General features: G+C 48.4%; 2 protein-coding genes across 2 annotated transcripts; one reads left to right on the top strand and one right to left on the bottom strand.

Annotated features, from left to right (window-relative positions):
• Nucleotides 1–1,337: 1,337 nt before the first annotated feature.
• Nucleotides 1,338–3,569, bottom strand: NLRP10 (NLR family pyrin domain containing 10). The gene is given in 10 exon segments (XM_060160841.1): nucleotides 1,338–1,485; nucleotides 1,965–2,029; nucleotides 2,031–2,551; nucleotides 2,554–2,743; nucleotides 2,745–2,841; nucleotides 2,843–3,015; nucleotides 3,018–3,235; nucleotides 3,238–3,342; nucleotides 3,345–3,428; nucleotides 3,431–3,569. Coding segments are annotated over 10 exon segments (1,740 nt in total).
• A 2,447-nt stretch (nucleotides 3,570–6,016) lies between these two features.
• Nucleotides 6,017–13,443, top strand: EIF3F (eukaryotic translation initiation factor 3 subunit F). The gene is made up of 8 exons (XM_060159754.1): nucleotides 6,017–6,425; nucleotides 9,631–9,701; nucleotides 9,941–10,020; nucleotides 10,454–10,591; nucleotides 11,922–12,013; nucleotides 12,435–12,571; nucleotides 12,700–12,813; nucleotides 13,210–13,443. Exons 1-8 carry the CDS (start codon nucleotides 6,056–6,058, stop codon nucleotides 13,285–13,287), a joined length of 1,080 nt encoding a protein of 359 aa, XP_060015737.1. The 5' UTR covers nucleotides 6,017–6,055; the 3' UTR covers nucleotides 13,288–13,443.
• The last annotated feature ends 9,662 nt before the right edge of the window (nucleotides 13,444–23,105 follow it).

Genomic DNA, 23,105 nt, shown 5'->3' with positions numbered 1-23,105 from the left:
AGGAAGGGGCACTGAGGGTCCGAGGCAGCATCAGCCTTCCGCAGCAACTGCTGGGTGGGGGTAGGTTTGCGGCGCCTGCACAGTCCTTGAGGACCTCTACACGGTGGGCTGAGGTGTGGGAGCTAAGAGAGCTCCCTGAGGAACCCCAGAAACTGATGGGGCTCCTGACTGACCTTCAATTTCCTCATCTGTAAAATGAGGGATGGGAACTGACCACACCTCCATCTAGAATTCCGTTTTTCTTCTTTTCTCTACAGAGGGAACCAAAGCAGAAAAAAGGGATTAAGAGTTAGCGCTTAGAACTGACTGACATTTCCAGAAAGAAAAGTCAGTTAACGGCATCTCTGGGGACAGTCATGACATGTTATTAGCATGGAGCTAAATCGAATCACAGTAGAGCTTCCAGGACTAAAGGTCTGTGACAAGCCATGGCTCATTCCCAACATGGAAAATTGAGAAGTTTTTAGAAAGATGGGAAGCTACTGTTTAAGCAGCAGTAAGTCACAAATACAGAGTCAAAGAGACATTCCATTATACCACAGTACAATACTTCTTTTATTTATTTATTTTTGGCTGCGTTGGGTCTTCATTGCTGTGCGTGGACTTTCTCTAGTTGCAGCGAGCGGGGGCTACTCTTCTTTGCGGTGTGCGGGCCTCTCATTGCGGTGGCCTCTCTTGTTTTGGAGCACGGGCTCTAGGCGCGCGGGCTTCAGTAGTTGTGGCTCACGAGCTCTAGAGCACAGGTTCAGTAGTTGTGGCACACGGGCCTCGTTGCTCCACAGCACATGGGATCTTCCCGGACCAGGGCTCGAACCCGTGTCCCCTGCACTGGCAGGCGGATTCCTAACCACTGCGCCACCAGGGAAGCCCAATACTTGTTTTAAATGTTAGCACTGATATGCTTCACATTTTCCAATATTGTGGAATGAGCACAGTCCACATTTTATTATATTAGGGAGTTTATTTCACAGGAAAGAGTCAAATGTCAGAATCACATGCTTGGTCACTGACATTAACATATAAGAGGAGCTACTGAAATAAGACTCTGCACTATCGAAACAGCCTGGAGTGGGGGGATGGGTGCTAAATAAGTGAATTTGAGCCATTGATGGCAAAAGTGGTTGTTCCTAAGGGCTCATTCCGCACGGCCTTTCCCCATGTCCTATGTTCCAAGTCTTCTGATCCCCTATTATCTAATCTCTTTCTTTTTGCTCTTCTGTCCTTATACCCCTTCCAGTATGCATTAGTCTAATCTCACATCTCTCCATTCCTTCCTACTCTCTGTCTTCCCCCATCCTCCTGTCCCTCCACCCCACCATTCTCCTGACCCTTCATCTCTACTGTCCCCACTTCTCTGCCCCACGTCCTGCTGCTCCTAATCTCCTTGTCTCTAGTTCCTCTGTCCCTCTGCCTTTTCCATTAGACGTTGACTTTTGGATCCCTGCTCTATTACTTCTGCCCACAATTGGACATTTTTTCTCCTTTCTGTTGTCAATGAAAATTGACAATCAAGTTAATCCAAACTGAAGCTTATAACCCACGAGACAGGCTCTCAGAAGCTCTGAGAACTGTTCCACCTGTTAGAAGTCGAAGGCACAGTCATAGATTTTTGAGACAAAGGATCGTACATCAAAGTGACATACTGATATTCTACATAAAGTTCACCAAAGATAAGTAGTTCAGGTAAGCATGTACAAAGCGAGCGGTAAGCCACCATGACCCACATACAGAGTTGGGAAAGAAAGCGAATCTTTTAAGAAGTTACCTTGCTAGCATCAGAAGGAAGGGAAAGAAATGATCTTTACAGTTGAGCAGGCATTCCCACCGTTGAGGAGCTCTGGTTAACATGTAATGCAGATGCACACCACACGTCAGGGAGGGAGGGAGGAGGTCCAAACGGGCAGAGAGAATTTTATGTTTAAATTTTCTCGTCCTGCCTTAAAGTATAAATTTTATTTCATCACTGTCCATTACTCAAGCTGGTTTTGACAGAAAATGAGTTCCTTCTATGGAATTTCTTTTCACTGAAAATGTTCCATCTTAAACAATACATCACTCATCTGAACATCCTTTATCAAACCCTTTACTTTAGATTCATACAGGGAGAATTCCAAATCCCAAGTCCTGAAATGCTTTATAGAATCCATTCGTTCTTTGAGGCACTTCAGATCCTGCTTTATCGAGGGAGAAATTTTGAGGCAGAACTTTAGCTCCCAGTTCGAGGAGCCCTCTTTTTTCGATATGTCCAATAAAAACTGCATACTGAGGGCCATCGCCTCACCCCCTGTCTGTTTCTTTTCATCTAGCAGCCTATTCACTTCTCTGCAGCACTCTCCCCCCGCCAGCTGGCTCCGGTCCTCTTCCACCAGGTAGGACATGGCATGAAAAAATTCCTATAAGCTAATGCGGTAAAAGCTGTACTTCTTGATGTCAAGTCCCTCTTGGTAGCTGTTGCTGCTCACGAAAGCAGCAAGGCTGAGCCCATCTAAACTGTGCTTCCTGACGTCACCTTCTTCAAACACGATGCCCTCAGCTGCCAAGGGGCACAGCCCCTCAGGACCTTGTCCCGGGTAGGCTCAGAGCAGACCCCAGGGGCACTGTGGGGCAGGAAGGTGGAGACGTAGGCCATGAAGATGTCAGTACAATTACCGGGCATCTCCAAGACCTCTCTGCCTCGCTCTATCTGCCCCTTCCACCAGGAGCAGACCACGCAGCAAATGCCTGGAACCTGACGTGCTTTGTCAGAGAACATCATTTCTTTGTACAATGTCAAGGGCATTTCTGGCTTGCTCCTTATCTGTGAAGTAGGAGTTGAAATACCTCCTCCTCTCAGGCTTCTCTGAGGATGTGGACATGGGGTGGTTCTCTCAGCAAGGACTCCAGATTTCACAAAGCCATCACCCAGGTGGTGACGAGAAGGGCGGACCTGGGAGCATTAGCATTCCTCCCCAACAGAAGATGCAGCACATCCTCCGTGGGACTGGACCTCGGCCTCTTCACCCTCTCTGCAAAGGGCCCCTCTGCAGCTCATCACAGTCATCCAGGATGAACAGGAGCCACTCCAGCTGCCTCAGAGTCTCTGTGATGGGCGCTTGATTTTCCCCACAACGCCAGAAGAGGAGCTGGTCCAGTCTGCCCTCCGGCAGCAGGACCACTTCTCTGCAGCTCACATAAAAGACATCATCCAACTGGCCCGGATACAGGGTGCCAGTGGTCCAGTCCAATACCATTTTCTGGCCAGTGTTGTCTTTCCCATGCCAGCCGACCCCTGTAGCACCACTATGGGTGGGACCTGGGAGGACTTTCCCCCTGGATCTAATAGAGCCTCCACTGTAACAGAGCCACAGTGGGCTGGGGCAGACAGGCCGATGACGCTGGGCTCCCTGAGCTGGGCGTGGCCACCAGGAGCAGCTGGTTGTAGCCGCCCTGATGCCCCCTTCTTGCCGCTCCTCTAGGCCGTGCACATGCTCTCGGTACATTTCTCCATAATCTGCACTATACAAGTGAGGTGTTAGGGGTGAGATGGGAATAAAAAGAGACAGACTCCGGCCTCTGCCCTTTGGTTTCATCTTCTGTGCCCCAGAACTTGTATCTCTCTGAAAGTTATACTTCTAGGGGCATGGGGAGGGACCGCTGCTCGTGTGTATGAGGGTGTGTATGCATGTGTGATGTGCACGTGCCCATCTGTACGAGTGTATGAGGGTATGTTCTGTGGCGGGGGGGTGTCCGTGGGGTGTGAGTGAATGCTTATTTCCCCATGTGCTCACGGGAGTGTGCTATGGACGCTTGTGTATTTTTGTGTGGGGAAGGCGTGTCAGTGTGCAATGGCACGTGTGTTTGTAAGAATACGTATACATGCAAAAGTCACCGTGTGTGTGAATGTCTGAGTGTTCATGTGGCCCCATGTGAGATGGTGAGGACAGAGAGAGAGGAGAAAGGAAAGGGAAACTGGAGAACGGCGAAGTCACAGGAGCCTGTTCCTGGTAAAGATCAAGCCAGGTGCTAAAGATGAACCAGCTCCTGACTCTGAGTCAGCCTAAATTGTCCCCATCTCAATCCTACTGTTCCCCCTGCTACTGCTTTAAATGTCTCCTTTCCTTCCCAGGCAGTTTCCTTGAGAGAGTAGCCAGTACTCACTACCATGAGTCAACTCCCAAATTCTGGTTTCCATGCCCACCCGCTCCCCGCAGTTCCACTGGCACGGCTCTACCAGGGTTGGTAAAGATCCAAGTCATCAAATTCAAGGCTCGCTTTTCAATCCTTTCTGGATACGCTGTTTACCGGAGTTTGGAGGAATGAAAAGAAAGAATGCGTGCCCACCCAGAGTACTGACAGGGGAGCAGGATCATGCGAATTCTAACTAGAAAAGGTAGATCCTAGGAGAAAGCAGCTCTTGGGCACGAGAGTCAGGGCTACGTAATCCAACGTCACCCATCGACCTTGCCAGCTGGACACTGGCACTTGACCCAGCCAAGGGAGTGGGCAAGCTCCTGACGGGCAGATGTTATCATCCTCACCACACCAAGAAGGAAACTGAGACTCAGGAAAAACAAACAAACCAACCTGTAGATTGCCCCAAGTTACACAGGAAGTTAGGATCGGAGCTCCTTCCACACACAGTAATGAGCATAGCAACCTTGTAACACTAATAACTAATGTACTTCTGGCATATGCTAAGAACTTTACAGAGCATCACCTCATTTAATCCTCTCCCATAGTAAAGACTAGTATCTCCACCAGATCACTCCACACTTCTGCTTGCATGTCTAATCGACATCTCAAGGGTGACACATCCCAAAGTGAGCTTGGGATCTTTTCCCCAAAACCTACTCCACTTGTAGGTTTCACCATCTCAATTGACAACAGCCTCTTCATACTAGTCGCTCAACACAAAAAATTGGAGTCATCCTTGACTCCTCTCACACCTCACATACAATTTCTCAGCAAGTCCTATTGCCTCTACCCTCAAAATATGTCCATCATTTCCCTACCTCTCATCGCTTCCACTGCTGCTGTCCTGGTCCCAGCCACCCTCATTTCTCATTTAGATTACCTGGCAATCTAACGTGTCTCTCTGCTCTTTCTCTCTCACCTCGCTCTGCCCAGTAACCACTCCCCCTTTCTATTCTTCTCAAAGCAGCCAGTGTGATTCTTTTAAAACTAAGACAGAGCATGACCCTCCCGGCTCAAAACTCCATCTGACTCAGACTAAAACTCAAAGTCCTTACATGGCCTGGTAAGTCCTTAATGATCTGCTCCCCAAGCCCTATGGAGAGATCCATGTCCTGCTACTCCCCGCCTTGATCCTAACACTCCAGCCATGAAATAGCCTCAAACACACCAGGCCTGCTCCTGCCTTAAGGTCTTTGCACTCTGTTCCCTCTACCTGGAGGTTCTTCCCCCCAATAATGGTCATACCCCTCGTCTCCTTTAAATCCACTCAAATCTCACATTCCCATTTTGACCTGCTCTAACTCCTCACGACTCCTGATTTCCTCCTTATTTTCAGCTAATTTTTCCTTTTTCATAGCACTTATCACCTAATACATTCTATAATGTACTTATTTGTCTCTCTCCAGTAGAATGTATACTTTTCAAGGACAGTGATCTTTGTTTTGTTCACTGATATATCCCAAAGCTCCAAAAGAGCATCTGGCACATATTCAAATTGTTGAATGAATGACTCACTGCATTGACACCTTAGGATGCTGTCAAGAACAAAGTCCTTTAAAAGGCACCTTGATGTCGATTATCCCATTGAAGTACCAATTGAGACCCTTGCGCCGCTCTCTGGCTCCATCTGGTGGCAGCTGTTTCTCTCCTCTCAGTGCGGTTCCAAGTTTACTCGGAACTACTTAGCTCGTTTCTCACTGAGTGCGCATCGGACCGAAATCAAAGAGCACAAACTCAGAGCAGAAAATTGTAGCCGTGAGTAGCATCATCAGAAGCCAATAAGCACAAAGATCTAGTTCACGTGGTGCAGGTTCAGCCTATCGTGCTCCTAATCTTTGTCAACTCACTCCCTTCCGCGCCTGGCTCCTTCCTTCTCGACAAGATGGCCACACCGGCGGTACCGCCGAGCACGCCTCCCGCCACCCCAACCGAAACCCCGGCTGCGGCCTCAGACCCGGCCCCGGCTCCATCCCCAGCCTCAGTCTCAGCGCCGGTTCCAGCTCCAGCGCCGGCTCCAGCCTCATCCTCAGACCCGGCGGCAGCAGCGTCTACGACCGCAGCTCCGGGCCAGACCCCGGCCTCAGCGCCAGCCCCAGCGCAGGCCCCGGCACAGTCGCTGCCTGGCCCGGCTCTCCCAGGCCCCTTCCCTGGCGGCCGCGTGGTCCGGCTGCACCCGGTCATTTTGGCCTCCATCGTGGACAGCTACGAGCGACGCAACGAGGGCGCTGCCCGAGTCATCGGGACCCTGCTGGGTGAGTGGTCAGAGAAAATTGACGTTCTCTTCTACTTCCCACCTCCCGTTTATCTTGTTCCCCTCACTTCCCACCCCCATTGTAGTTATTTATTGAATAAATAGTGTGTGCCAAGTGATTTACATTTTATCTTTAATCTTCCCAGTAGCATTTCACGTCAAGTATAACTAGTTGCAGTCTACGAAAAATGAATTCAAACTCTGACTAGGACGTCAAAAACCTTTGACTCCCTAAGCCCAGTGACCACGTTTTCCCCCCTTATCTACTGGTAAACGTCTTTATTTTCCAGGTGTTAAAAGAGAAGTTTTTCCTAACCACTTGGCATTGGAGTGGGGACACTTGTAAAAAGATATCCCTCTCACCAAGTAGACAGGTTTGGCAGGAACCCATTTAAGGTGTCAATAATGTTCTGCTTTCCTAAACGTCTACGCCTGAGCCTCTGTTCCTCAGTCTCCCTAATATTAGTCTCCAGTGAGATATGGACCCCGTTCCCCCAGTGCAGTCTCTGATTCTCCATTTGGACACAGACAGTTGTATTATCTATTATTTGTATTAACGTGCACGTGGAGGAATAAATAACCTTTTCCCTGCCCATGTTCCAAATTTGGGAAATTGATATTTCATGTTGCAGTAAAATTGAGAAGCCGTAAAGAGGGATTTCTGACAATATATCCCTTTCTCTGGGGACTGCTGGTCCCATCAGATTAATTGGCACTCCATCTTGGTCACAGAATTTGGACACTTGTGAATCCAATTTAGTCGCACGTATCGTTTCTTTTTCTTACCCTTGAACGTGTAATAGTTTCCATCGTAGAAGACAGTCGGTGGATTGCGAAGAGGACGATAGTCGTCGGCAGACACCAGCACGTATTAGCTAAGTCTGTTTCCTTCAGGGCCTACTGTAGATTTAGTCTGTGAGCACTAAATGATCACAGAAGGCGTCCGACTCTACTGGCACAGACTAGGTACAAAACAGCAGTTGGTTGCCATCTTCCACCACATCAGGCGCCCTCCTGACACAGACACACATTGTCTCCCTCTTTATCTTTGAGAGTGTAGCATTTTACAGAAACTTCAGTTGGCCCATTGTCTTTCAAGCATTGCCATAGTTGGCTCAGATCAAGCCTTTGTATTCTTTTTGCCTGTTCTCCCTTATTTTATCTTTTAAGTTTCACTCATCTTCCAGGTTCCCAGGAAAAGTTTTCACTCTCAGTCCTTCATCCCATATCCCCACCCTCACCCCTATTCTTAACCTTCCAAAGTATGCCGTCATTCTGTGACTGCCCTGCTTTGAGCTTCTGTAGTAAATGGTTCTTGCGTCACTGACTTGGCACTCGATAACTACTAGCTTGCTCTTTCAGCTGCACTGTCAAATTTTCCAAACTCACTAACGAAATAAACAATTTTCCACCCTAGGTTTGTGCTAAGTGCCCCCCAATATTAGTGACCCTAGTTAGAACAACTGTAATCTAGATTTTTCAGATCCTCTTTCAGAATGGAGTCATGGTACAAGGCTAGGTGTTACAGAGGCATTGCTTACTGAAGAATGAAGCATAGATTCTGCTTGCTAGGAACTTAGACATTTTCAGTTAGAAATCAATTCACGAGACATATTCCATTTGGTTAAATGAAATCAGTGGTGCCTTTTATGTACCATAAAACTATTAGGTACTTAGAATTCAAAGTTTGATCAAACAAGCTCTACTCTTAACCTTAAATTCAAGATGAAGATATACTCTTATAGGCAAATAATTAGAATATAATGTGATAAATGCTCTAGTAGAAGGGTGTTATGGTGGCATGCAAATATAGAAGACTTAACTATTTCAGATGCTTGAAGTGGTCAAGTCTGTTGACAAGAGGTCAGATAGGATAAAGAGTATGTATCCACACTCCTGTATATAAAATGAAGAACAAGGGCTTGCTGTATAGCACAGGGAACTGTACTCAATATCTTTTTTTTAAATTTATTTACTTATTTATTTGTTTATTTATGGCTGCATCGGGTCTTCCTTGCTGCGCGCGGGCTTTCTCTAGTTGTGGCGAGTGGGGGCTACTCTTCGTTGCGGTGTGTGGGCTTCTCATTGCAGTGGCTTCTCTTGTTACGGAGCACCGGCCCTAGACGCGAGGGCTTCAGTAGCTGTGTCTCTTGGGCTCTAGAGCACAGGCTCACTAGTTGTGGCACACGGGCTTAGTTGCTCTGCGGCATGTGGGATCTTCCTGGACCAGGGCTCGAACCCATGTCCCCTGCATTGGCAGGCGGATTGCCAGCAGGGAAGTCCTCAATATCTTGTAATAACAAAATGGAAAAGGATCTGAAAAAGAATGTATATGTGTGTGTGTATGTGTAAACATACATAACTGAATCACTTTTCTGTACACATGTAACATTGTAAATCAACTATTTCGATTAAGAAAAAGAAGTATGTATCCATTTGGTTTGGGGGCATAGTTTCAGCTAAGGGGGCAGAAACCATAGTGAAGTGGAATTAAACAGACGCTGATGGGTATAGGCAACATTGTGGTCTGTGGTGGAGAGGGAAGCACTTGAAGCCTGGGTGGGCAGTGCCAGTAGATGAGGAAAAAAATGGAGAGGTCAAGGGACCAGCAGTCTTAGTGAGGACAAGAAACAAAGGTAGCTGGAGTAAAAGTATCATCAGAACTCGAAGAATAAAAGTTTGTGGTATGATGTTTAAGGTTCACAGGGAGAAGGTTTCTGGTTGATGGTAGGGTTAAGGTTATGACTGTGGGACCATGGCTGAAGGGAGGTACAGGGGAAGCTCCCTAAGATTGAGCTCTTGGGATAGGCTACTGTATGAGTGGTCTCTGTAGACGTGACTAGAATCTTCCAGGGAGCTCTGCAGATGAAATTATATTAAGGAGAAAGTCTGGAGGCTGAAAAATGAAGGTCACAGAGTGAAGATCTGGAGTAGGGCTGGTAGCAGGAAGTGACGGACAGGCAAAAGGAGACCTTGCGAAGTAAGAACAGACCCTGTTTGCTGATAGTTAAAGAAGAGAGTTGGAGATTGCTCCAGAGTTTCATTTCTCTGGAAAATCCTGGTTCCATTGGTGCTCATGGCTGAACTTGGAGCTTATGAGCCCAGTTTGGGTTTTTGTTTCCCTGACTTTGAGGAGACCTCTTGAAAGCATTTGGGACAGTTGGGAGCCCAAGGTTTTATAACACATGGACAATACTCTCTCACAGGAACCGTGGACAAGCAATCAGTGGAAGTCACCAACTGCTTTTCAGTGCCGCACAATGAGTCAGAAGATGAGGTGAGTGGGAATTTGAGACCCCGTGTGGTCTGTGGCTACTCATTTGCTGGAGTCTGTGTGAGGCCCCTCCCGCGCCACAGTGTGCTGTGCTCATAACTAGAGCTGCAGCTAAAGAGCTTCGTTCCATTTGTACACATTTCCCGGGCCTCTTCTGTCTGTTGGGAGTGGCCTCTTGTCCTGTTTATCCATTTGCTGTGGACTCTTGGCTTCTTAGCTTCCGTTCCTGCCTTCCTTCTCAGGTGGCTGTTGACATGGAATTTGCTAAGAACATGTATGAATTGCACAAGAAAGTCTCTCCAAATGAGCTCATCCTGGGCTGGTAAGTTGGGACGAGGGGATGGAAAGTCTCGGTGGTTGAGTGCCAACATCTTTTGTCACCTGACTAGGTATCGTACACCCTCTTTTGGAGACAGAGTATTGAAAGTGTATTATCTCAAGGAGCTATGAGTTCAGTGTGTTTTACTGGCGGTTCTGATCCTGTGAGGCCAAGAATACTTATTTTGGACTGCAGCTTTTACTGAGCAAGTCTTTTTTGCCTTGCTGGTGACTTAGAATTTTCAAGAGCTCTAAGGCAGCCCTTATTCGATTTGATACAGTTTTCAGTGTGCGTATTTTTTTGGCATGTGTTGTCCCTGGGGGTATAACTACACCCCAACTAGGGGTGTTGGGTACCTAGAGACACGCATGCCACCGTCCTGTTTGGTATTGATGTCGCACGTAGACATGAGTCCACAACTGTGTTCCATTTCCAGGTATGCTACGGGCCATGACATCACAGAGCACTCCGTGCTGATCCATGAGTACTACAGCCGGGAAGCCCCCAACCCCATTCACCTCACAGTGGACACGAGCCTGCAGAACGGCCGCATGAGCATTAAGGCCTACGTCAGGTGACCAGAGTCTTGGGCAACAAGGGCATGAAAAGCTACCTCGTTCATACTGTGCCTGGGTGCCACCCCCGCCTCCACCCCCCGCAGGTGTCATCCTTCAGTGTGCGGCTCGCTGCCTAAGGAAGCCCCTTCCTCACTTTCAGGAGTTATCGCTGGAGAGGTTTTATTCCGAAACAAACTCTGTCCCTGAAATTTCCACTCACTGATCCTTGCCTACCCAGATTTCTGCTCATTGCTTATAACCGACTTCAAAGGGCAGCCCTTTAGGTATTTGAGCAAGCTCGTTTTTCCTGTCATCTTTCCTAGAAGTTAACTGTTACACAACTCCTACAGCCGATCCTCACACAGTGTTCTGGCCATGATTTCTTCTCCACATTCACTGATTTTCTGAGTTGCCCTTCAGTTTGTCGTTATCACTAAAACTGTGCATAGGACACAGGGGGTACTGATTAAAGAATGGCTGTCCTTGTTTTGAACATGTCTATTAACTGGGGATAGAGTACAGTTTGGATGACAGTAACATTACCCTGTTGGCACATTAAGCAGCTAGAATGCTGGTTGATGGGAGATATTGGGAAAGGCTCTAGAGGCATGCCGAAGAAGGGGCGGCTGTAGGCGTTGGAAGGATTTTATTTTCTGCTTAGAATGAAGCCCTTTGTTAGCACATCTCTTACTTTAACTTTGTGCCATTTTTGTGTGTGACACTGAAGTGACCAGTTACCTATTATGTGGTAGGACAAAGATGGTGGATGTCAAGTCCTCATGGGCCAGTTGGTGTACCACGAACCTCTAGCTGTTGCCTGATTCCTTAGCCTTTCCAGGTATTTCAGACTCCTCAAGATGCAGTGAAAGTATAGTTGACACAGTAAAGGCAGTCACCTTGGCTAAGATTACTTACAGCACCCAGTCTGACCTTGATGGGCCAGAGTCGACTTTTTTTTTTCAGTGCTGATGAGGAACTCGGTCCCAGAGAAGACCTGTCCTGTCACTTCTTTCTGTGAGGAAGGATGTCTAGGCAACTAGTTCCACAGGGAAATCCAGTGTCCTGTCCTCAACACTGAGATTTCAGTGTGTGAAGTAACTCTCTATAAAGGGTCCAGGCCTGGTCCAAAAGCGGAGTCCCTTCTCTCAGGCCAAGGGTTTGGTGTGTGGAATGAGCTAAGGGAAGAAAGTGACTTGTTCCCTTTAGCGCTCTGGGCTTCAAGTGGCCCAGCTCTCTTCTTTCAGAACCGTGGAAGCCATACTCTTGGTATGACTGCTTTCCCAGCCTGAACTAGACAGGAAACCCCCTCCCAAATCCATCTGTTAACCTTGGCTTTTCTCTCCCCAGCACTTTAATGGGTGTTCCTGGGAGGACCATGGGGGTGATGTTCACCCCTCTGACAGTGAAATACGCATATTATGACACTGAACGCATTGGAGGTGAGTGACTTGCCCATACCCGCTTTCTAGGTCTTGGGCATTTTTCAGGGGAGGGGGTTTCTGTTCTGTAACAAGGATGGAGGGCCTTGGGTGTGTTAAGAGGAACGGTTGATGTAAGGTTTGTGACGACTAGAAGTCATTCTTCTGTAGAAATGGGACTCAAGGAATTATTTGTGAAGTTGTTAGAGGTGGGAAGTCATCAGCACCAGAGGCTACACGGCCATTCATATGAGACCAGAACCAGTGATTAGCATACTGGGTGTAGGAGTTGAACTCTCTCCAGAGAAAGAAAAACGAGTAAGGGCAGGGCAGGGGGGTTTGGGGAAGCTGACTCAGTCCAAAGGGAGGTGGTTAGAGATCTCTTTCCTGATGGGATGACTGAATTCTCTGTGTCACTTCTACCCCCAACCCACTCCCACAGTTGACCTGATCATGAAGACCTGTTTTAGCCCCAACCGGGTAATCGGCCTCTCCAGTGACTTGCAGCAAGTGGGAGGGGCATCGGCCCGCATCCAGGATGCCCTCAGCACAGTGTTGCAGTATGCGGAGGACGTGCTGGTGAGCAGCGGAGGGAAAAGGAAGGAGGAGGGCATGATCTCCACTCTGAGATGGCTGGGGATGTGCTGGTGAAGTGACGGTCTCGGTGGTGAGAATTAACTGTTCCTCGTTGACTCTTTGGTGCTCAGTCTGGAAAGGTGTCAGCTGACAATACCGTGGGCCGCTTCTTGATGAGTCTGGTTAACCAAGTACCCAAAATAGTTCCTGAGGACTTCGAGACCATGCTCAACAGCAACATCAACGTGAGTGCCCTCCCTGGGCTTCTGGGAGCCTGTGCCTTCCCCCACCTCAGCCGTACACCTGTGGAGGGGGTTGGGAAAGGTGACCTGGAGGGGATAGAGGAGACAGGGCTCCGCCTTTGGCCCCCTTGCAGTCCAGGCTCGGGGGAAGAGCACAGGTGCTCGGAGATGCCCCTCCTGCTGTTTCCTTGCTTCCTGTGGCTCGGGTGTATCAGCGGAGATGAGAAAGTGTTCTTGGGCATTTCCTTCCTGCCTTCCACCTTCCACTCTTGCTCAGCCTCTCCCAGCTCTTGTTTCCCAGGACTGCCCTCACCCAGTGTCCATCGTACAGCTGGCCAAGACCAGCCTCTCGGCTCACTCTACCCAGCCCCTCACTCATCCTGATTCCTTCTCTTCCAGGACCTGCTGATGGTGACGTACCTGGCCAATCTCACGCAGTCACAGATTGCCCTCAATGAGAAACTTGTGAACCTGTGAATGGTCCGCAAGCAGCCCTCTACCAGGCTGGGCCCCAGCCAACCCTGGGACTCAGAATGGAGTGAAGGAGAAATGGTTTCTTTGTGGTTTGAGTCACACTGAGTCAGTCAACTGCTTGTGACTGTAAATAAACATAGCCTACCTTTTGTAAATGAATTCCGTATTATGTGAGTTTACCTCTGGGTGGAAGGGAGAAGACAGTTCTGGAGCTCACACGGAAACCAGGAAGTGAGTACCCTGGTGGAAGTTGGTTGTGTGTGTGGCCTCACTCGTCTTCGGTAGTCGCACCCACGGCCCGAGCTGCTTTAGCTGCTTCTGACCTGAGACCAGATAGCCTTCTCAGCAACCTGCTGGTACAGGGGCACTTGCTCCCCACGCTTTTGCCTACGTTCAGAGCAAACTATCTCCCCCAAAAATGATTTTTACCACTTTTCTTCCATAGCATCTTAAATGGATGGCAGTATAAAGAGTTGCTTTGTGCAGTTTGAAGTACCTGGAGGTGTGCTAGTGAAGGGAGAGGGGTGGGAGAGAAGGGAAGGAGTGGATACTGACCTCTGCCCTGAGACCCATGAGTGTGTGCTGGTGGAAAGACAGCCTTCTCTGTGGTGAGGATAACTGTGCTTTACCAAATTTTTTCCTTTGATTTTCAACCTGGAAAGGTGTCCACTGACAGTACTGTGAACCATTTCTTGATGGGTCATGTGGTTTCCACAGGAAATGAAGATGAGAATCCATGGAGGGAGAATCATTGAGAGACTTGGGTACTTAACCTGAACTGAAAGAGTAAAGGGTGTGGTCAGTCTTTTAAAGCGCCTGAATCATAGGACAGAGCTGTTTGCCGGGTGGTCCAGGGAGGTAGGATTAAGATCTGTAGGTTGTTTCCCTCCGTTTTGTTAGGGAAAACAGAAAAGTGAATAATCAGTTGAAAAACAGAAAGTCAGTGCTGGGTCTAACATTTTTTGAGCTCTTCCTATGTTTGGGGGCAGTTTTAATTATCTTTATATTGCAAAAGGGGCTAGGGTTCAGAGGAGTTGAGTACGTTGCTTGAGGCGACACAATTAGTAAGTGATGAAACAGGATATGAATCCAGGTCTGGATTTTTTTCACATGCCACCCTCTGCTTCACAGTTTAGCGGCCCGATGAAATTAATAAAGCAAAAATGCAACATAACAGGAATATATAAGGATTGACCAGCTCTGTCAGAGAGAGTCTACCTAGGACGTGATATCCGAGCTGGTGTTTTTTGTTTTTAAACCAGGAAATCAGGAAATGGTGATCGGCACAGAGGAAGTAGATGTTAAAAAGCTTAACCTGTTCAGAATCCAAGGAGACGTATGCAGGAGCCAGACGGTAAGGCTGTCAGCCTGTGGAGGTTGGATTTTATCCTGGAAGTCGTGGGGGAAAGCCCTCGTATAGAGGAAGGAGGGAAAGGGAGAAAAACAGAAGGCAGGGAGACAGAGAGTCGCCGTGATTGTTGAGAGGTGATGAGCGCCCAGACTAAGGCAGGGGCAGTGGGGATGGTGACGGAGACTTGGATTCAGGGGGACTTGGAGTCTGGTTGACACCTGGATGGTGAGGGATGGGACGAGTCTAGGATGTTGCCTGGTTTCTGATAAAGGTGATTGAGAGGGTAGTGGTGTATGGAAACCCTGGCTACTCAAGAGTGGTGGGAGCTGAGTATGCAGAGAGGTGTGTCCAGAGTTAAGGTTACAGGGTCGTTTACCAAATGAAGTTTTAAATGCAAATAAATAATTGTGACTTATTTGGTAAACTGTGGGACCGCACCAGATCTTTTGAGGAAAGGCTGAAGAATTCAAGTTACCTGTTTGTTTATGTTAATATTTAACCAAATGCTAACCAGTGTGCTAAGCAAAAGGTCCTGGTCCCTGCTTAGAATCTATGGGAGGGACAGACAAGTAAAGAGACCATCACCTTGGGAATCACAAGGTGTTGTAGGTCATGGAAAGCTTCCAGTTAGGGAATGAAATCTAAGCTGGACTTGAAGAATGAAAAAGAGACCGAAAAAGAAGAGAGAGGAAAATAAGGCATTCTATGCACAGAAAATAGGGTGTGCAAAGGCTCAGTGTCACCAGTGTCACTTCATCGTTGCCCACTCATGTCTGTGGAGGTGTTCATAAGTCAGAGACACTCCTCTGTGCCTAAAAGGATGCTGGCTTTTTCCCCCAGCCTTTGCTTATATGTGCACAAGTTTGTCTTTCCTGTGAAATGTGTGTTCACACGTTCTCTTTGTATGTGGTTGTGCCTGTGCTGAGAACACTGCAGGGTGTGTCTGGGCATGACATCTGGTAACTAACTGGTCCCTCCTCCTCTGACACCTCTCCCCACAACGGTTCCATACCCCAGGGTTCTGGCCTGGGTCCTCTGCCTGGAGGAGCTCAGGGAAGCCTGGGACTGATTAAGATGCCCAGGCTGCAGCTCCGGCCCAAATTCAGAACTGGTTTCCTGATTCCAGACTAGTTAAATGAACATCATATCTCTCACCTGGATGTCTCAGAAGCATCTTAAATTCAGCACTTTTCATATTGAATTGATTGTCTCTTCCTCACCCACAAATCACTTTCTCAGGTGATGATGCAACCATGTCCCCAGTTGTCAAAGCGTAAGTGATAAGACATACAAAGATGTCAAGAGACTCTTGTTATTCCTAACCAGCCTCTTTCAACCACACCTGAGTTTATGTTAATGACGTGATTTTTGGAAAGCTCCTAGATAACCGCAGGATGGGGGCTGGTTGCCATGTGAACTGACCATGTGATTGGCGCCCAGGGTGGGGAGAGGGGCTGAAGGTTGCATCACAGTGACCACAGGTTTAATCAATTGTGCCTGTGTGATGGGGCCTCCATTAAAAGCCCAAAAGGACAAAGTTTGGAGAGCTGGGTTGGTGAACGAGAATGTGTCCAGGAGCAAGACACGTGCCAGGAAGATAGCGTGCCCCAAACTCCGCAGGGACAGTTGCTCTTGTGCCTGGGACCCTTGCAGGCCTCGCCCTGTGTGCCTCTTCATCTGCTGTTCAGTCATACCCTTTAATATCCTTTGGAACAAAGCAGAAATGGTAAGTAGACGTTTCCTGAGTTCTGTGAGCTGCTCTGGCAAGTTAATTAAACCCGAGGAGGGCGTTGTGGGAGCCTCGCGTTTATAGCCGGTGGATGAGAAGCACTGGTGCCAACCTGGCCTTGTGACTGGTATCTTAATGGGGGGGGCGGGGAGCAATCTTGTGGGACTGAGTCTTTAGCCTTAGGATCTGGCGCTGTCTCCAGGTAGATGATGGCAGAACTGAATTAGACCAGAGGACGCTCAGCTGGTATCGGCATTGCTTGGTGTGAGGAAATCAGCTGCATATCTGGTCACAGAAGTGTTTGATGTGAGTAGTCAGCGTGGAGTAGAGGAAAACAGGTTCCCTATCCCCCTCTTCCACCCCTTCTCACAGCAGGCGCACTGCTCTTGTAAATCCGACCAGCACACGCCTCAGATGAAGTTCAGGGATGTCTTATTGCCAGGGTGAAGTCAGACATCTACCACAACCTGTAGGCTCATCGTGGCCTCGCCTGCCTCTCCAGCTCTGCCCCGTACACTCAGCCTGGGCTGCCTTTGCTCTGCCCTCTGCCTAGAACACAGCCCCTTTAGCTGGCTTAGTACTACTACTCCTTCAGGGTTAGTCTGGATGCTGACTCCTCTTGGAAGGTGCTCCTGTACCACGATCCCACAACTTCCTCCTACTTAGCATCTGTCTCACCATTTTGGACTTGTCTGTTTATCCTCTGTAAGAACACAAGCTCTCTGAGAGCAAGGAATGTCTGTTCTTTTGGCTGTTAGCTCCCAGAGCAACCCATATACAGATTAGGTTCTCAGTAAATGTATGGGATGTGAATAAATGAATGGATGGCTTGTAGAATAATTAGCACGAGACATTCTGGGCATAGTAAGTTCATCAGGGGCACCGGGATCCTTTGGAGAGGGGCTGGAGGGAAGGAGCACGCCAGACAGGTCATTTGTTTAACTCATTTATTCTGCAAATATTTAGTGTACCCTAGACCTAGTGTAGGACTCTGGGGATACAGAAGTAGATGAACTGTGCTCTCTGCCCCCTATGGGTTTCAGTCTCGGAGTGGAGACGCACAAAAATAAACAATTGTGACAAAATGGAATAATTGCTGTAAAAGAAATAGGAACAAATCTTGGGGAGGCACAGTAGAGGGCATGCTTAAATCTGCCTGAGAACTAGAGAGGGAATTCAGTCTTGAAAGACGTTGGGAATTGACTGGACACAAAACAGGAAGAGCTTTGAAGAAAGTGGGGTGAAGATCAAAATATTACTCAATTTTACAATGGCCTGTCTATAGGGAGTTGTGTTTCCAAGGATGCAGCAGCCTAGAGGTAAAAATTGAGTTGTGATAACAGCCACGACAGAGTTTCTGTTGCCCTGCCTTCTCTGTGGGGTCACCTGCTTGCTCAGATCCTCCCCAGAAGTCGTCTGGCGTGTCTCACAAGTTCTCTGAACCTGGGGTTGATTATGTATTTTGAAATTTCAACTAAATTTCATAAAATAATTTTTTAAATAAACAGTATAAAGTACTCATTATCCATGCCATTAAGCCTTCAAAACCCTTATTTTGAATAGTTTCATAAATTTCTATTACATGGACAAGCTCTAAACAATTTTTTAGTGTTGGACTTGTGGGTTGTTTCCGGTCTTGTGCTAACATCATTTCATGGTGAACAACTGCGTGCAGACATGAATGTCTGGCTTTCCATTTCTTTGGGATGATCTGTGTCCCCTACTTTGTGCACACATTGTCACCTGGGAAGCCCACACAGTGCCATCCAACCTCTGCATGTGAAGGACACCTTTGTGAGAGTAAATCCCAGCTTCCTCTTGCCCTTTCTCCACTGTGGAGGGAGGGAGTGGGAAGCTGAGGGGACCAGAGACAATATGATCCCCCTCTGCCCTCCATGGGTCCATAATCACCATAAAACTCTCCTCCATCAGCCCAAACCAGAGTCCCAGTAAAAATGAACTCAATCAAAGTAGCCTTGGAGAGCACGGGAGAGTCTAGGGACGTGGAAATCCGGACACGGTTCCCTGTTCCTAACTCCAGCCTATCTGCTCTCTTGAGCCTGTGGGCTCCTTGGCTGCAAGAGAGGCCTTGGGCTCTGCTGGAGTCCCAAGAGAGAGAATTACTTTAGAGCTTTGTCCCTGGTGGGCCAGGAGAGTGCTGGGAGGCCGATACGGAGAGGTCTCTGGCAAGACCAGGAAGCTCTGGATCCCGTGAAGAACATGGCCCACAGCCACTGGTGGACTCTTGAAGGCAGCAGGTGTGGGGTCTTAACTGGATTCTTGCTCTGGTCAAGAAGGATGAACAGGTAAACTGAGCCGTCCTACCCCCTGAGGCAGGGAGTCTGAGGCAAGGGCTTCAGCAGGGGATTGGCGTCTTGCTTGTTTCTGCTCAGCTCGTTCTAGGCAGAGAGACCTTTTCACCTTCCAGCACCCACAGAATTTCCAGCAATGGCCAGGCTCTACTCCACAGCAGGTCTCACTCAGGCCTCCTTGAAGAATCAAGGAGCCCTTTCTTACTGCAAGTTTGCTTGGCACAGCGTATGACTGTGACGTCAGGTTCCAAGCATAGATGAAATTAGCATTTCTCCCACGTGCTAGCCATGGTCAGCATTTCCAGGAACGTTCAAACAGGGCCCAACTGCTGGAACTGAGTTGCTCTTACACTTACTGTAATGTCTAGGAATACATGCACTTTCAGTAGTGCAAACTCTAACAGGGTTAGCGAAATTTCAGATGTCCCCCTTTGTCCCAGTGACGTCTCCCAGAAGGGAAAACAGTTGCATTTGGTGATGATCTAGGCTGTGATTAAGTCCGTTTGTTCCATGATGGTCTGTCTGATCCTTCCTGGTCTATCTTCTACCTTATTCGAGTTGCCAGTCCTGTGTTTATGTCTCTGTCTTATGATGATGGCCATCAGTCTTATAATGGTCTCCATGTCCCACTATGTTGGTCCCTCTGCCACTTTGTTCCCTGAGAGCACTGCTCTATGTCTGAGGCTTTCTGAGTCGTGGCCACCAGAGGGCGCCCTTGCGCTACTTAAAGTCTGTTGGTTGCCGGTTTACATTCCTTTTTCTGAGTAGTTTTCCAAGGGCCTGGTAAAGAAAAAGCACCTTCTGCTTTGGAGAGGCTAGATGGGTACACGGTAAGTGACCACAGCTGCTGGAGATTCTTCTCTTGGTCACCTTTGAGCCATAGGGTGATGACACCCAAGTATCTTACTCTATGCCCACCCCAATATCACTCCAAATAAGCATACTTCTTTTCAAAACATGGTTTGGAAACACAGTTTTAAGTAAATCTTCTAGGGCCCACTCTCCCTCCAATCAGATTGTAATCTACAAGCCCTTCTATACAAAAGTCCTGGAGCTTCCACTTTCCAGGAGAAACCCAGGCCCTGACCACCAAAATGAAGTTTCTGGGGCTTTCCAGCCAGGGAAGGAGTGGTACCAAAGCTCATATATAGTCCCGGGCACCCTATGAAAGAGCCTGGCCTCTCTGTATGTTACTAGAGTTTTGGGCAGGTGAGTGAGGGACCCTCACCAAACTCTGGAGCTTGGAAGAAAGGATATGGTACCAGGCAGGATCACGTCCCAACAGTCCCAGGTAAGACTGACTACCTGGCTGATTGGGGTGCAAGAGATGGATCAAGGTAAGGGTTAGCTGAGAAACCCCAAAATGCAGCTGGAGAGGGGACATACATAGTGTGGGTCCCCTGAAAGTAAAACATGTGACGAGGACTCGTGGGGAAGGTAGTTGCTGGGGAAGGCAATCTGTATTAGATTCCTAGGGTTGTCATAAAAAAGTACCACAAACTTGGTGTCTCATGACCACAGAAACTTACTCTCTCACAGTTCTGGAGGCTGGAAGTCTGAAATCAAGGGGTTTGTGGGCCGTGCTCCCTCTGAAGCCTCTGGAGGAGGCTCCTTCCTTGCCTTCCCCAGCTTCTGGTAGCCCAGCTGTTCCTTGTTTTGCAGCTGCAGCACTTCAGTCTCTGCCCCTGTTGTCATCTGGCATTCTCCTCGTGGTCTGTTTCCAGACATCCCTCTTGTAAGGACACCAGTCATATTGGATTAGGGCTCGCCCTATGGGCCTCATCTTAATTTGTTTACATCTTCAGAACCCTATTGCCAAATAAGGTCACGTTTCCAGATACCAGGGCTTAGGATTTCAACATATCTTTTGGGAGGGAAACAACCAGCCCATAATATGCTCCAGGAAGCAGAAGTGAATGGAGACAAGGAAGGGAGGAAAGCCTGCCATACAATCTATGGTATTAAGCTGGTCGTTTCCATTCCACTGAGAATCTTCTCTAAGGAGCTGTGTAAAACACCCCTGAGAATTCTCCCGCTGAAAGACTTGAAGGCTGGGACATTTAACCAGTTCTCCCGTTGGTTGGAGAATTTCTTAGGAGGTTAACTTCCTCATGCTTACAGGCTGCATCTACAGGTGGGCTGAGCGTACTTCGCTAGCTGATAAGGAGAGCTTGCAGTGGGCTGTGAACGCTGTGCGAGGAGCTGTCCACCACAGCTGTGCTGAAGTCGGGGAGGTTATGGGCTATGGCACAGGGAACAGAAAGTGTCTGTGAAGGTACACCCTTTGTATCACTCAGATCTGCTCATGACCCACAATAAGTCCACTCTGTCATTGACTCTTAAAGGCAGTGGTCAGTTGCAAGCTGTGTTTAAAAAAAAAAAAACTTTCAACAGGAGAGTCAGTGGAATATAGTTCCCCTGCTGTGGTTGCTCCTAAGCCACTATTAATATTCATCATCTCCTTCCCAAAACCCGGCAGCCAGCGCTGGTCTGGATTGCGTGTCCTGAGGGTCTGAGCCCTTGGCTTCTTTGCCGTCATCAGGCTTTGTTGGCTGTGATTGCCTAGTCACTGTCATCACCAGGCCTGAAAGCACCAAGAGCCACTCCAGCACCCAGGTGTCAGGTGAATCCTGCCTGACCCCATTATGCAGAGTATCCTTATCTCTTCTGGACAGTCAGGATGATTGCTCTCTCCAATATGATAACTCTCTTTTTGCCTCATGGCCCACTGGCACGAGGAGCCCAAAATGGAAAGCTTCCCATGTTAACCAGGGGAAGATGTCCCCCACAGGGTCAGGTCCTCTAATATAACAGAGCCAGTCGCAGAAATGGCAAACAGTTTCTGCAAGGAGGTCCCCGGGGTGATGATGAAAGGGGTCAGTTCCACTTCACCCCTTGGCTTCTTGGCCCTGTGTATTCTAACTACCGGGGCCATAGCGTTGTATATCGGCTGATAGTTTAATGCATATACTGCACCCTGGAGGACAGTGTCCTAATCCACAGGGTGTCATCCTAAAGCTGGCTCCCTGGCTGAGCCTTTAAGAGGGCATTCCCACTTTCTACCCTCTGCTGCCAGGTAACGAAGTATATGGTAAGACCCCTTGTTTTACAGAACCGTTGTCACAGTGCTTTACCATGATACACACCCTTCAGCTGAGATTTCACTCTACAGGATCCCAGGTTGATAATGAGACATTCTATAAGTCACTGGAGAAACGCTACAGCATGGAAGATAAATCCATATTCAGAAAAGCTTTCAGTTCCAGTAAGGAGAAGAAGTCTGATGCAATCAACTTGCCGAGTGCTGGGGTAGTCTCCTCAAGGAATGACACCATAATGAGATCCAGCCTCTGCGATGAGTGTTCAGTAGCAGCAGTAGGTATCAATAAATCAGCCTTGGTGAGAGGAATCCCTGTCATTGGGCCTATGCAGAGCTTCCATCTCTGCCACCTTCCCACTCTGTTCGTGGGCCCAAGCACTTCCTTGGTTGAGGATAGAAACCAACTGGTAGCCACCAAACACGTCATTCTGTGTACCTGGTTGTTGAGGGCCTCCTCTTCAGCAGCAGTTGCTTTCTGATGAGCAGTGACTGGAGACAAAGATCTGCCCAATCTGACGCCTCTACTATTAGTCCATCCACTCGCCTTTCCCCCAGACTTCCTTCTCCAGTATTCCAATCTTCCTTCATCCAGGCCTCTGACCAACCAGTTGAGTTATTCTCCACTGCTCAGAAGTCCATGTATATTCTCACCTCAGGCCACGCCTCCCTACATGCAAAGTTGATGGCCAAGTGTACTGCCCACGAGGAGGGTTTCCCTCACCACCCACTCACCTTTAGCACTTGTCCCAAGTGGGTGTGCGGTATGGCTGCAATTCAGTTTTGGTTTGTACCATTGTGTCAAGCCAACCCATCCATATGCCAGGTTCAGATTTTTTCCTCCTACAGCTGTCGTGGTCGGGAACCCCCCACATGCGTGAACGTGAGCTGAGGGAGCAGGTTGGTGCAACAGGGGTATGTGACGTGGAGTCTAAGCCACCTTTCCATGCAGCTTACTTGTGCCCTCTGAGCCTGACCTAAAAGTACCATGGTCATCACACAATGAAGCATCCTTTCAAGACTGGTGAACTAGCGAACATAATCGCCCAGTTCATGACTAGGCCAACTTATGGCTGGTGGCCCAGACTGCAGTGGGCATTTCTAGTCGTACGGTGTCTTGATGTCCCATTTTCAGGTCTTTGCAGGCTGTACTTGGGCCTGGTGGCACACCATGAGCTGCTTTTTCAAACGAGTAGCTCTGTGCTGCAGAAGGCGTGGCTTAGCTCTCAAACCTGAAAGGTCTCCTTTTGGAACTTCCCACAGACTCCATCCACACAGTGTTCCCATCTAACACAGAGGCCTCTGGCACTGTTGGACTTTCAGGTCATAGAA

The sequence above is a fragment of the Lagenorhynchus albirostris genome, chromosome 9 (assembly GCF_949774975.1).
Source record: "Lagenorhynchus albirostris chromosome 9, mLagAlb1.1, whole genome shotgun sequence".
NCBI lineage: Eukaryota > Metazoa > Chordata > Mammalia > Artiodactyla > Delphinidae > Lagenorhynchus > Lagenorhynchus albirostris.
This window is presented reverse-complemented; position numbering and strand designations above follow the sequence as displayed.